Source organism: Lycium barbarum, chromosome 2, assembly GCF_019175385.1.
Source record: "Lycium barbarum isolate Lr01 chromosome 2, ASM1917538v2, whole genome shotgun sequence".
NCBI lineage: Eukaryota > Viridiplantae > Streptophyta > Magnoliopsida > Solanales > Solanaceae > Lycium > Lycium barbarum.
This window is the reverse complement of record NC_083338.1, coordinates 14635140-14648423: the sequence shown is the minus strand read 5'-3', so window position 1 is coordinate 14648423 and position 13284 is coordinate 14635140. Positions and strand designations below refer to the sequence as shown.

Genomic DNA, 13284 nt, shown 5'->3' with positions numbered 1-13284 from the left:
GGAGGCCCTTTTTTCTGTCGTCGATCAGAAACAAAGAAGAAAAAAACAAAAACCATTAAACTTGTACCCGAAAAATGAAAAAGGGACTGATAAAGCGAAGATTTGAACTCGCAAATGACAAAAACTCATTAAGGATTTCAGATCGGAAAGAAAAAGACAAAGAAAACAGAGAGAGGGAGCTCGCCTCTTCAACGTTGACCCGGATGATGGGAAGGTACAAGCATTAATTTCTATTCCCGAATGGGCCATGCATGGACTGTAGGAGCAAAAGGGATCTGTAAATTCGCTATTTTTGGTCGAGGAGAGAGAGAGAAGAAAGAGCAGATAGGGGTGCGGCGGATGAAAAGAGAAGACGATTGTGTATAACCCTAGGGCTTCATCTCTTGAAAAGAGAATTGGGTCGGGTCATCGGGTTAATGAAATGGGCTGATGAATTAAAAACGTGGGCTGGGTAGTGAGTTGGTCTCACACGGATTGGGCTGGTCGGGTAAAAGAAACCTGTGGGCTGCTGAATTTAAGATATGGGCTGATCATTAATTGACTGGTCCAAAACACTTGTAAATTGATTGGGATGGATGGACAAAAGATATATTTTTTTATACTGCTTTGGGCCTCTAAATTTAAATAAAAGACCTATTTTAATTAACTATATACTAACGTGTGCTAAATATTACCTAATATAAAAGTATGTATTTATCAGTACTTAGATAAAAAAATAAAACTATATGACGTCGTAATAGCCGTGCGATAATATTTTTTAAAAGTTCATCAGTAAATAAACGCTATTATTTAATTGCGCAAAAATAAATGCGATGCGTGTGCATAAGATGGTAAAAATGCTGAAATGATTATAATGCAAATTATAATAATACTGGTAATAATAAAAATAACAAAAATAATAATAATGATAATAACGGTAATAAAATAAAAATAATAACAGCTAGTGACTACAAAGGATAATGAAACGCTGATATTAATTGTAGTAAAGTATAAATAATCATTTTTTTTAAGTTGCCAAAAATACTAGAAGCGTAAATAGATATTTTGAAGGAAGGCGAGACAAAATTGGGTGTCAACACCAGGTAAGACTCGTTTCATTCTGTTTATGACTGACTACTTCTCAAAATGGGTTGAAGCACAGGCCTTTTAAAAGATCAGAGAAAAAGAGATTATTGACTTCATATAGGACCATATTATCTGTCGTTTCGGCATCCTGGCTGAAATAACTTGTGATAACAACCCTCAGTTCGTTGGTAGCAAGGTCAATAACGTCCTCGAAGGGTTGAAAATCAAGAAGATAATATCGACTCCGTATCACCCGAGTGCAAACGGGCAAGCAGAATCCACGAACAAAATAATAATCCAAAATCTAAGGAAAAGAATTGAAACATCCAAACATAAATGGAGAGAAGTGCTGCTGGAGGTGTTGTGGGCTTACAGAACTACGTCAAAGTCGAGTACAGGAGAGACACCATTCTCGTTGGTCTACAGGGCTGAAGTTCTAATTCCCGTAGAAGTTGGTGAGCCGAGCCTCCGGTTCCAATACACCACCAATGGGTCAAATGAGGAGGCTATGTCCACAAGATATGACATGGCGGACGAACTACGCGAAGATGTTCTGGTCCGTTTAGCGTCTCAAAAATAGAGAATGGAGAGGTACTACAACCGGAGGACAAATCTACGACATTTCCAAGTTGGGGACTTGGTACTCCGGAAAGTTACGTTGAATACCTAGAACCCCAATGATGGGAAATTAAGTCCAAACTGGGAAGGGCCGTACAAGATAACCGGAGTAACGGGAAAAGGATCGTACCAGCTGGAATCCATGGACGGACAACGGTTGCACAATAACTGGAATGTGGCTCATTTGAAGAAATATTATTGCTAAGGTATGGATACCTACCCTTGTGATCATCTTTTATTAACCTATCCGTTTTGCAGAAGTAGTACCGAGATAAACCTCGAGGAAGTGGAGTTGGGTCTGAAAACACGTGTTGCACTCTTTTCCTTAGTCCGGTTTTGTCCCGAAGTGGGTTTCCTGACAAGGTTTTTAACAAGGCAACAAGTACAACGTGTTACTTTATGAAAACAAGGCAAAATACCCGAAAGCGGAGGGTCTGCCCTACGCTAGGGACTTAATAGTGCTTGCCCGATCATACTTCTCGGATAAACACTAGGGGATTATCATACCCACATCGAGGCCAGAATGAGTTCAGCTCACCAAAGCAGATAAAGAAACAAGGCTTATCCCGGGAAGGTCTTTGAAATTTATGCTTCTCATTTTTATGTAAACTCGGACCTTCTGTGTTAGGTTTTAGTGTAAGGACCAAATGATCAAAACGAATCGTGTCCGGCTAGTTTTTGCTACGGCAGAAACAGAAGGAAACAGATGAAATCCTTATATTATGCACATACAAACTCTTGCTATAAAGAAGCGTTATGAAAAAAATACTACTCGAACATGCTGAAGACAAACGATCAAAACGAATCGTGTCCAGCTAGTTTTTGCTACGGCAGAAACAGAAGGAAACGGATGAAATCCTTATATTATGCACGTACAAACTCTTGCTATAAAGAAGCGTTATGGAAAAATACTACTCGAACATGCTGAAGACATGTCTTTTTATTAAAAAACCCTATACCGGGGACTATCGTCGAAATTCGGCAAAGGCAACAAGGTCACGTTGAACCGAGCCAAAATATTTTAACACCCTCGAATAGGGACTGCCGTCTCAAAATTCAACAAAAGGCAGAGATTCAGGTATCCGAACCTAATCTATTATAAGTAAACGGTCGGAAAAGGTTCAAACAATTTAAAACCTCGACCCAAAATGCCCAACGTGATTCAGAGACGTCTGAATTCACGAAGCATAAATAAGCCTATCAGGTAAACCATTGATAAAATCCTCGGTCAAAAATCTACCGAACGAAGTAAAAGCCAATACTCAATGAGTTAAGACAGGTGCAATTTGGACAAAAGAGATAGCTCCAAACCTAGATTATTCCTTACGGAACAAACGTTTAAGGCAAATGTCATAAAATACATTCGGACAAAAGAATGAAGAAAACAACAGTCAAAAAGGAAATATGCATTTCATATATAAACTAAGGCTCGTACAGGCCCTAATCTACCCAGTATGGTTGGAACCTAAGTTCTCGAAAACCGTTTGCTCGGAGTCTTCAAAATTGGCATCAAGGGCTTTCTTGGCCATCTCCTCAACTTCGTTGGCTTCGAGTATCCGGGCCTGGAGGTCCCCCAACCCTTTTTCAACCTGTTCGAGGGTAGCCCTCCGGGATTTCCACCGCTCATACTCGATCAGAATCGTAGAACAAGCCTCGACAGTCTCCATGTCTTTAAGAGACTCTTCTAGATCGGCCTCGGCTTTTTTCAATCTAGCCTATAGCTCGGATTTCACGTCAAGGAGAGAAATTCGAATTTGATTAGCCGATTCAAACTCAGTCTGAAGCAAATCATTTGCCTCGGTAGCCTCCTCGAGCTTGCTCTTGAGCTCGTCACTGATCCGAGCTCGAGCCTCAGCTTTCTCCTCTGCCACCCTTAATTTCTCCTTGTCATTGTCACTCTCGGATTCAAGCCGGTGATGTATTTCTGCCATCTTCACGGCATCAGCCTTGACCGAGTCAAGTTCACCCTGAAGTTGGGAAATAGTTTCCTCGAGTTCACCAAGCCTTGTAGTAAAATTGGCATTGTCTCGGCAAAGACCGACATTATCCGCCTCCAGGAGCCGATTCTTTTCAATCACATCGGCCAACTCGACCTTTAAGCGAAGGTTCTCGGCCTTTGGTGCTTCAAGCTCGGATTGAATGTTGGGAAGAACAGTTGCCCGCCTTATCTGATCTTCTTTCTCCTACAAGAGGAGTTTGAACTTCTCCGTCTATCGGCCCTGAGCATCCAGCTGGGCCTTTAAGTCATCAACCTCGTGTTGGGCCCGGATAAAGCCTTCATTAATCTGCACAACACTCTGAAGAAGATGAAGCAAACCAAGTTAGAAAATTGATTAACAAGAGTAGATAATTGCACATTAGTATTATGGAAAAGCAAGTATGACGCTTACCCAGTTGCCTGTATGCATGCCCTCATTTATAAGGCACTGTCAAGGAACCCCAACCATTTTTTCCTTGTCCGAATCTGAAATAAGAGGCCTCAGATAACTTGCAACCCCTACGGGACGGGATAAAAAACTACAGTCCTTAGGGATGGTGATCACGGCCGACCTCGTCCTCCTCAGTTCAACACTTGGGGCTGGGAAAATACCTATAAGGTTGGACCTCGCACCTGTTTCAGTAGACCGGCTTGCCGCCCTCGTGGCCCGAGGAATGAGAAGATAGCCGAACCTAGCAGTTTCGCCGGTTGCAGGGGGGTATCTGAGAACATGTCATCGAGGTTATCAGACCTCGAAGAAGGAGCAGGAGAGATCAGAACAGCCCTAGTGGCCCTTGTAGTTGCAAGTGCCTCGGATGTAGTAGCTTGGTCGCCACCGGGCAGTGGGCTAGTAACCATTATAGCCTCATTGTCCGAGGCTGATTCAGACCTTTGATCAACCTCGGTATCAGAGGATGGGCCAGATCTTCTAGGCCTCTTTACCAAGGGTACCACTTCGGGCGAAGCATCACCTGAAATGTCGATAAATTCAATAGAACTTAGAGGAATCGGAAAAATAACATATTTTCCCCACTTGTGTTCAGGGTCGGAATGGCAGTTCCTTCCTCAGCTGTAGACGAGAGCGGAATGGTAATTTCTTCCTCCGAAACAGATTCGATGTGGGGCCCGCACCAACCCTTCGAATAATAATATCGGGCTCGGATTCATCCCTCAGGGTTCGAACCTTGCTTCTCGGCCTCTTCTTTTGCTTTTGCCCTTTGGCCGAGGGTTTTCTCTGCCTGTTTCCGGCTGCAGCAATGAGCCAGGATGATCCTACCGTATCAAATTCAGAATCCTGTGTAGTAAGCTCGGCCGTTGGTTCGGGTCGCGGCTCCACAGAGCCCTTGGGCAAGCCTGAATACCAAAGGAGTTATAGAAAGACAAGGCAAAACGGGAGGGAGCAATAAGTACCGGATCAAGGGCAAAATTACCATGATTTTGGGCAACCCACCGGCCACGAGACTGGTCTCCCCATGTTCGTTCAGCATGAGGATGTTGGCTGATGATAGCCCCAACCCACTCAAAGGTTCCGGACAGCTGAAGGTATCCATGCCTCGGCTGATATAAAAAATAAAAATAAATAAATATATGTATATGCAACGGAGTAAACGTGAATAGGTGCGGAGGAAAGACAACTGAGAAACTTACATCTATTATTCCACTTTTCCGGAAAGGGCATGTGATCAGCCAGAATAATGTCTGCGATCCTTACCCGGACATAACGTTCGAATCATCCTCGATCTCTATCCTCATTGAGTTTGGAAAGAATCGGGTTCCGGCCTCGCTTGGGGACCTTTATCACAACCCCTCGGAAGATTCTCGGAGAATACAATCGGATGAAGTGTGCCAACGTGAATTCCTTTTTGGCAATTTTGGCCAGTAGACGGAGGCAAGCCACGATCCTCCAGATAATCGGCCTAATTTGGGCCAAGTTCACGTTATATGTTCGGCACATTTCAAGGATGACCGGATCAATTGGGGGTACGAACTTCAGTGTGAATAGGTACGTGTAAACGAACAGGAACCCTTCCCTATGATCGGTGATGGACTCGTTAGGACCGGGGGTGAACACCTTTACCGGACAATTGTCCCATCCGCATTCGGCCCGGACTCGAGGGAGGAGGTCCTCTGTAATAGACGAAGGGTATCGTCTCACGTCGAAACCCCTATCCGCGATTAAAGATGGATTCTCAACGTCAAATTCATGGTTGTAATTGGGTCTGGACGGTATTATGTCCAGGGCAGTCGGTTCCACAAATGTCTTACCTTTGGGTTTTGAAACAGGCTCGGCACCCGGAGAAGAAATCGAGGGAATGTCCTGGGAAGCGGAATCGGTGTTGGCTGACATTTTAAAGATGAAAGAGTGGGTATGAAAATTTGAGGATTTGAAGAGGCAGATGAAAGTTTCAAGACAAGAACGAAACAATGAAAGAGGAATATTAGAAGGATTGAAGACTCAATTTGAACCTTGATATAAAAAACCTTGAAGATTCAGAACAAATGAAGAAGTTAGCAAAAAGGCTTACGATCAAAGAGGTAAGAAGTAAAAATTATAGAATGAGAAGTGAAAATGTAAAGTGAAAAATGAGGAGCTTTGGGCCTTATATAGACGGTCTATTGTAGCGGTTACGGAGAACGACCAATCGAGAGGCGACACGTGTCCCAAAATTAATGGGACGTGATTTGAAGCGATGTGGGTTAAGGTGGTTCCCGAGGTCGACCACTCGGGGAGAAACACGTGGCCGAAGTCAGAAGGACGTGACATAACGGTTCCCGCCAAATTTAAAGATAAAGAACGAGCTTGTGGAACCACCATTTTGGGACTTATCCACTTCCCGTTACTTCGATAAAGCTACGATCCGAAAAGTGCGGGGACTATCTGTATACGGTAAAAACCGGGTCAATGTATGACCGGTGAAATCGAAACCAAGGATAAGTTCAAATGAGCACGAGCATGTTCGATCTTTTCTTCACATCGAGGTATCATATCGGATGTAATTGACCCGAGACAAGAAAAGCATGTCCATTGGTCCGGATACACCGAGCCAAAATCAACGTGTCTGTTGGTCCGGTTAGCCAGTTGCGAGGTTGCCACGTGTCATGAAACCATTACGCCATCAGCACTGATAATCGTACGGGTGCATAAAGGCTTTTGTATTGTATTCATGACCCATAAGGCATACCTATAAATAAAGGACATTCTTCCTCTTTTTGGGGTTAGCTTTTTTCAGATCTCAACATTGTAATAGTAAAATATATAGATATTGGTCCGGATCTTGTGGTGTTCTTCCTTAGCTTTGCTCATCCTTTCAATATATTACTTAATATGTATTTTGGCATAAATCATCAATCACAGTACACTTTCACACAACACTAACACATATATATAACTACAAACAAATTCATAAACATTTCGTATCAACCCAAATAGATTAAGGTTCATCCACTTATCCTATACCTCACTTACAAATTTAATTATTACCGAAATTCGGGGTAAACAAAAATAGCACCATCAGATTTCAAAAAAGCCTAAAACTCATAATTTTTACATGTCTTGATACAAAAAGGAAAAGCAAAAATAAGAAGGAAAAGAAAAGGTGAAGATTTTACCTTGCTAAGGAGCAGTGAACTAATGTTTTTTGAAGGCCTCAGATCTACGTCCCTTTAGGCAAAATCGAACAGAGATTGAAAGATTTTAAAAATAAGGTTTTAAGTAGTAGTTGTTTATGGTTCAGAAATTATATGAAATGAGATTCGAGTGCTGAGATATGAGCAATTTTTCTATGGTTAAAAGCTTGCTTTCGGCTGGAACATAAGGAGATATTTATAGGGAAAATCTAGGGTTCTTGGGGCTTTGAAATTCAAAATCTATCTAGGAAGAGTCACAGGTTGGGCTTTCTAAATGGACAAAATAGTGGTAGCATATGGGTGGTGATTTTGTCGCTGGTAGTAGTCATTAATTTCACCAAATTGGTGAAGCCAACCTGCAGCTTGGGAAAGACAAAGGGAAAATGAGAAGAAAATAGAAACCTTTTGAAGTTTTTTTTTCAAAATCAAGTGAGAGAGTGAGTGTTGGTCAAGGGTTAGATTTTGAAAATAATAAATAAGGGTAATTAGATCATTTTGCTGACTTGGAGGGTTCTAGAATTGGGCTTGAGGGTTGAATTTCAAATTTGGGCCTATTTTAAAAGGAGTGGGCTTCAGATGGCATAGCCTTTTCTTCCTCTCAATTAACTTCTTTTGGGCTTCTTTGTCAATAGCTTGGACTCAATATTATGTATAATATTATATGTAGAAGATATGTAGTTAATTATAATAAATTTAACCTCTAGAATTTATGAAATATTAATCACATACTATTTTGAATAAAACTAGATAACATAATATGTCCAAAATATTAATGATGCAGAAGCGCAAGGAAATTACTCGACGGAAAAGTAGGACAAAATTGGATGTCAACACCTTCTGCTCACCAAATGTGTTTCAACAGAATGGAAAATCCCATGGAGAATAAAAGAAGATGGAATAAAATTCAAAAGCTACTAGAGGACCATGATTTCTCTATAAATTGCTACAGAGAGGCCAACAAACCTGCAAACAAGCTAGCAAGCTTCAACCACCAAGTGAATGGGTCTCTCTCTTTTGCCTCTTTCAGTGAACTCCCAAGAGATGTATAACAAATAGTAAATATGGACAAATGGAGCTTGCCTTCATTTAGGAGAAAACCAATTAACCATGCTAACTACATCTATAACCCGCCTTGAACCCATGCACCCATGTAAAGGCTGATGTTTCTAAGTGATAGAAACAACCCTTGTTTTTTTTTTTTTTGTTAGGATAGATTTATTCTTTCCTCAAGGATCATGTAAAAGTTTGGGATGCCAAACTCATAATGTAATCTTTTCACAGCAATGGTAAATGAAAAGTTTTAACAAAAACAAAAAAAAAAAATATGAGTGGTTTTACGTATTTGTAACCAAACCAAATCCCAGAAAGCCTTTCTAGCATAGCCAACTTCTCCTAGCAAGTTTTCTTCTCCTTTCGAGACTCTTTTTTAGTTGAACTTTCCAACTTCAATTGTTGATCTTGGATTAGTGGAATGTCTCCGATGTTTTTATGCTATTCTCTACATCAGATTGTTTAATCATTTGTACTTTCATATTTGATTTCCTAATTTGCAAGTTTTGGCAAGGTGGAGTTTTAATAAACTTTCCTAGTGCACTATTATGACATACATATAGTTGAGTAGATGAATCAACAAGCTCATTGAAATGGAATTGATAGAAATGCCCGTATACCGAGGCAACACACCGTCTACACTGTCAAGAGCATAAGATTACGTACCACAATACACAGATGAAATCCATACATGACTATTTGCTTATCTAAAAATTCACTTTTAAAAGAAGTCGACTGAAGGAACTTACTTAAGTATAGCTCTCTTTCTCTCAAATACAATTGTCAATAGACAGATTCCTTAGATAAGTGAAAACTTGCTAAAAGAACCTTTCTATTAATCTATGAAGGCATTTGCCCTACTCATAGTATCAGTCCTGCAGTCTATTAGAACTTGTGTTTTTATTGATATCAAGTGTGTGATTTGAACACAACCAAAAGAGATAATTGAATAAATTAAAAGGAACATGACACTAGAATTCAACTGCATTGAAAGGGGGCTGAAAGACGGTAAACTTAGATTCAAATAATTGCTCGTGACTTTATAATGTCAAAGCTCATTTCACTGGGATCCGTTGCTTGCAATTCAACTTGAATTCCATCCAATTCTCTCTTGAATCTGTCCTTTGAGCTCGCATACACCATCTTCATCCTCACCTTTGATGTCTCAGGTGACCTAAAAAATAAAATTCCATTTCAAAGTTTATCAGACAGAAGCTAAGGCAGGTGATACATTGCTAGAAACAGGACAAAACAGAGTCAATATGTATGAAACACAAAAAAGTTGAACTAGTTTGTAAACCATTAGTAGGTTGCTTGTTGAACAGTCATCCAATCAATATATTAAGGAGCTAGCGAAACTATGAAAATTCCCAATAGAGATCAGCAATACAATGATGTATGAAGAGATTATCTCATGTGTTTGTTGGTTGTGCAAACAAAATCTCACATTAATCGTTGAACATATTGGAAGGCTACATATAAGGTGTAGGGATACTCTTAATGGTAAAGGATTTTTTGTGGAAAACCGTACAGGATAGGCTCAAAGCGGATAATATCACATCATATTAAGAGTATTTTTTAACTGGATTAGCCCTAGCCCCAGAAGGCTCTTTCAGAGGGAACCATATCGACCCTGTGAACTAAATATTACTTCCTCCGGATAAAAAAGAGAGTTCACTTAGCCTTTTTTCTTGGATAAAAAAGAGTGTCAACTTATCAAATCAAGAAAGAATTAACCTTATTTTTCCAGATATGCCCCTATTAAGTGATATGTGATCAAATCTCAATACCTATTTAATTAGGGACAGTTTAGTCAAATTACATATTTTTGTCTTAGGAGTTAGTATTTTCTTAAAGGTGTGCAAATGGCTAAGTGGACACTCTTTTTAACCCAAAAAAAAAAAAACTAAGTGGACACTCTTTTTGATCCGGAGGGAGTATTTTAAGCTAAATCTTTTTGCCATCGATGTTGTCATTCTAGGATCATCATATCTAGTAACACACAAGACTTATCAGCAAATAAGGTTGCCAACTACGGAAGACATAAAAATCTGAGCTTGCTTGAAGTATGAAACAAAGAAAGGATAAAACTACACAAGAAGAGACAAATTAAAGATGTTAAGTTGGAAAGTTGCAGTTTATACCAAGCAATAAAGAAAATCTTGCTTTTCTGGCAATTTTCAGTAGTGATGAAATCCAAATCAAAGACGGCATAGCGGCATTCATCGGCAGGCAAAGAGTTCGTGAAATCATCATAGCTTTCTTCAGGGCTTCCAAGCTTCTCCACAACCACTTCTTGGCCCTCAATTTTGAATACTATGAACCTGTAGATCCTCTTTGCTTTTAATTCCAAGAACTTCAGCTTGCAGTCATCTACCACAGCCATTCCAGATGCAGCATTTGCCTGCATCCCAACAAAACAACATGAAGATGGCCTTAATTGAAAAAGAAAAAAAGGCGGAACAAGAAGAATGATAGTCGGTGCATGTCTAAAAAGTAAATAATTGCGCATAAAGAAACTGTTGACATCTAATTTTGGGTGAAGCTAGAGAGGTGGAACGGGGTTCATTGTCGGGCAATGAATATATATGGTTAATTTCTTTTATGTATATATAGTGGATGATGAACCCTTTGATAAATATCCTGGATGGAGAGAATAAAAGACTGGTCTGTTTCCTCTGCTTTTTCCAATTTTAGTTAAGAGCATGCTCCGTTTGGTTTTCCATCCTTTCAAATTCTAATTTTCAACCTTCCGAGCTCCAACATACAACTTTAGGAAATATCACAATAGGCATTAGCAGGCCGAGCTAGGAATTTAAATAAAGGGATTCAACAACTATATATATATATATATATATATATATATATATATATATATATATATATATATATGTAAAAAGTTAATGTTGACCCTATTACATAGCAATAATTTTTCAATGAGTTGAACCCCTTGCACCCCTCTGCCTCCGCCCTGAGCATTACATTAGATTAGAAGCTTTTTAATTATGTACAAGATCAAAAACCATCTAGGAACATTTTAACATCCAGAAACCAAAGAAAACAAAAGAAGAACGGAAAACATATCTTGCATGCATACCATGATGTCTTGCAATAATGAGGAAGAAAATTAAGGATCTCTCAAGATAGGATAGAAAAAATAAGGGAAGAGAAAAAACAATGGAAAGGATATTGAGTTGTATGTAAAGGGGGTAGACTAGAGAGATCCTTGAATTCGTACGACTAGAGAACTTAGCAGCTTTTTATAAAACAAGAGAGGATTACGCTAAATAAGAGAATTTTGTGGGACTAAATAAAGGTCCAGATTTTTTTTTTTGAGTTCTTAAAAGGTTCATCATGTCAGCCACCACTCTTAATTCCTTCTTCATGTCTGCCTGGAAGTTATGCTGGACATGACGCCCCTTACTGGCCTCCACAATTTCTTCATCATATAATTCTAGGTCACAATAAACAAATAAATATTTCCTCAGTTACATTTCATGTGATATTATTTATTTATTTATTGTTTTACTAAAAAGGAAAAACACATTGTATATTTGGAAAAAAGTTTTAACTTTATACCCTTTATTTTATTTTTAATGACATTTTTATAGCCAGAAAATTAAAGTCATATTAAAGTCACGAGTCCTAAAGGTCTTTTTTTTTTTGGTAAATTTTATTTCAATGAGGGCTAGATTTGTCTAAATTTTTTCTCTCCTTCCTTCAGCCTTTTTCACATTAACTTCCATTATTTCAAAGGGTTTGTTGAGCTTCTTGTACATCAATGTCACTATCATTCTCGGCATATTTATGAAAAAAGTAATCTCATTATGTCTATTCCAGCAAAACCACTCATCAAAGCTAATTCCTATATATATCTATAGTTGTGACAATAAGGATGCGATCCGGTAATATACCAATTTGACTACTATCAGTAGATTAAATGATTCCCTTGAAACTCCGATTCTTGTTTTTCATAGGGAATCTCTGCTCAAGAATAGAACAAGAGCTATTTGCATCATATTCTTGACGAATTTCTTGATTGGGGCTAAAGAATCAATGTCATTTGATCGATCGTTATCAAACTGATTGCAATTTATTTTGTCCGTGAAGATCCACCGTAGCGCCTTCACTTATATAATAGACCGTGAACTAGATTAGAATCATTCTCAATGAACATATGATAACTCTAGAATAAAGTATAGAACGAAAAGATCCACTAAATAACCCATAAATATAAACGGGATGAGTTATAATATCAAATGAATCCAACTTCATCCGTATCACCTAGATTCAGGATTAGAATCTTACCAAGAATTCTCCACTCATCCCTTCAGCTAATATAATCCTAACAAGAATTACCAAGATGGAATAAAAAATGAATAAATTAGACGTTCTCGTTAATTGATTAATGATCCGTTAGTAATAGATACATACTTTTAATTAGGGATGTACATGGACCGGGTTGATTCGGGTTTTATAAATATCAAATCAAATCAATTTCATCGGGTTTTAAAATCTATAAGCAAAACCAAACCAACAAAAGTCGGGTTTTTCAACCTCGGGTTTTCTCTGTTTTTTTGGGTTGCTCGGGTTTTTTTCGGGTAAAGTCTTCATACAAAACATATAATTTATACTTCAAATATTTCTTTAGTCCTAACAAGATACGCCTATCTAATTATGATACTTTGTAAGAAAATAACACAAAATGTGAGATGCGAGATATTTTACTAAAATATTCAACGGAAAAAAAGTAATTAAATCGCTTAAAATAAAATGATCATAATTTAAAAGTACAAGTCATGTTATAATAAGTCCGGCTAATTTATAAAGCATATAGAAAAAGATTAAAATCTAAAAGTACTAAGACATGCTAAAATAAGCACGGCTAATATGTATTGATTACACGACTAAATATAAAGAAAAAAAATATTCTTAAGTTATATATT

General features: G+C 38.5%; 1 protein-coding gene across 2 annotated transcripts; it reads right to left on the bottom strand.

Moving 5' to 3' along the window:
- Positions 1-8965: 8965 nt before the first annotated feature.
- On the bottom strand, positions 8966-11957 carry LOC132629348 (actin-depolymerizing factor 7-like). 2 transcript variants are annotated; one of them, XM_060345025.1, is made up of 3 exons: positions 11436-11957; positions 10483-10742; positions 8967-9512 (listed from the first exon to the last, which is right to left on the bottom strand). In XM_060345025.1, exons 1-3 carry the CDS (start codon positions 11436-11438, stop codon positions 9359-9361), a joined length of 417 nt encoding a protein of 138 aa, XP_060201008.1. In that variant the 5' UTR covers positions 11439-11957; the 3' UTR covers positions 8967-9358. The 2 variants fall into 2 exon arrangements, with proteins under 2 accessions (XP_060201007.1, XP_060201008.1); XM_060345024.1 differs by lacking the exon at positions 11436-11957 and having other exon boundaries at positions 8966-9512; positions 10483-10748.
- Positions 11958-13284: the final 1327 nt, after the last annotated feature.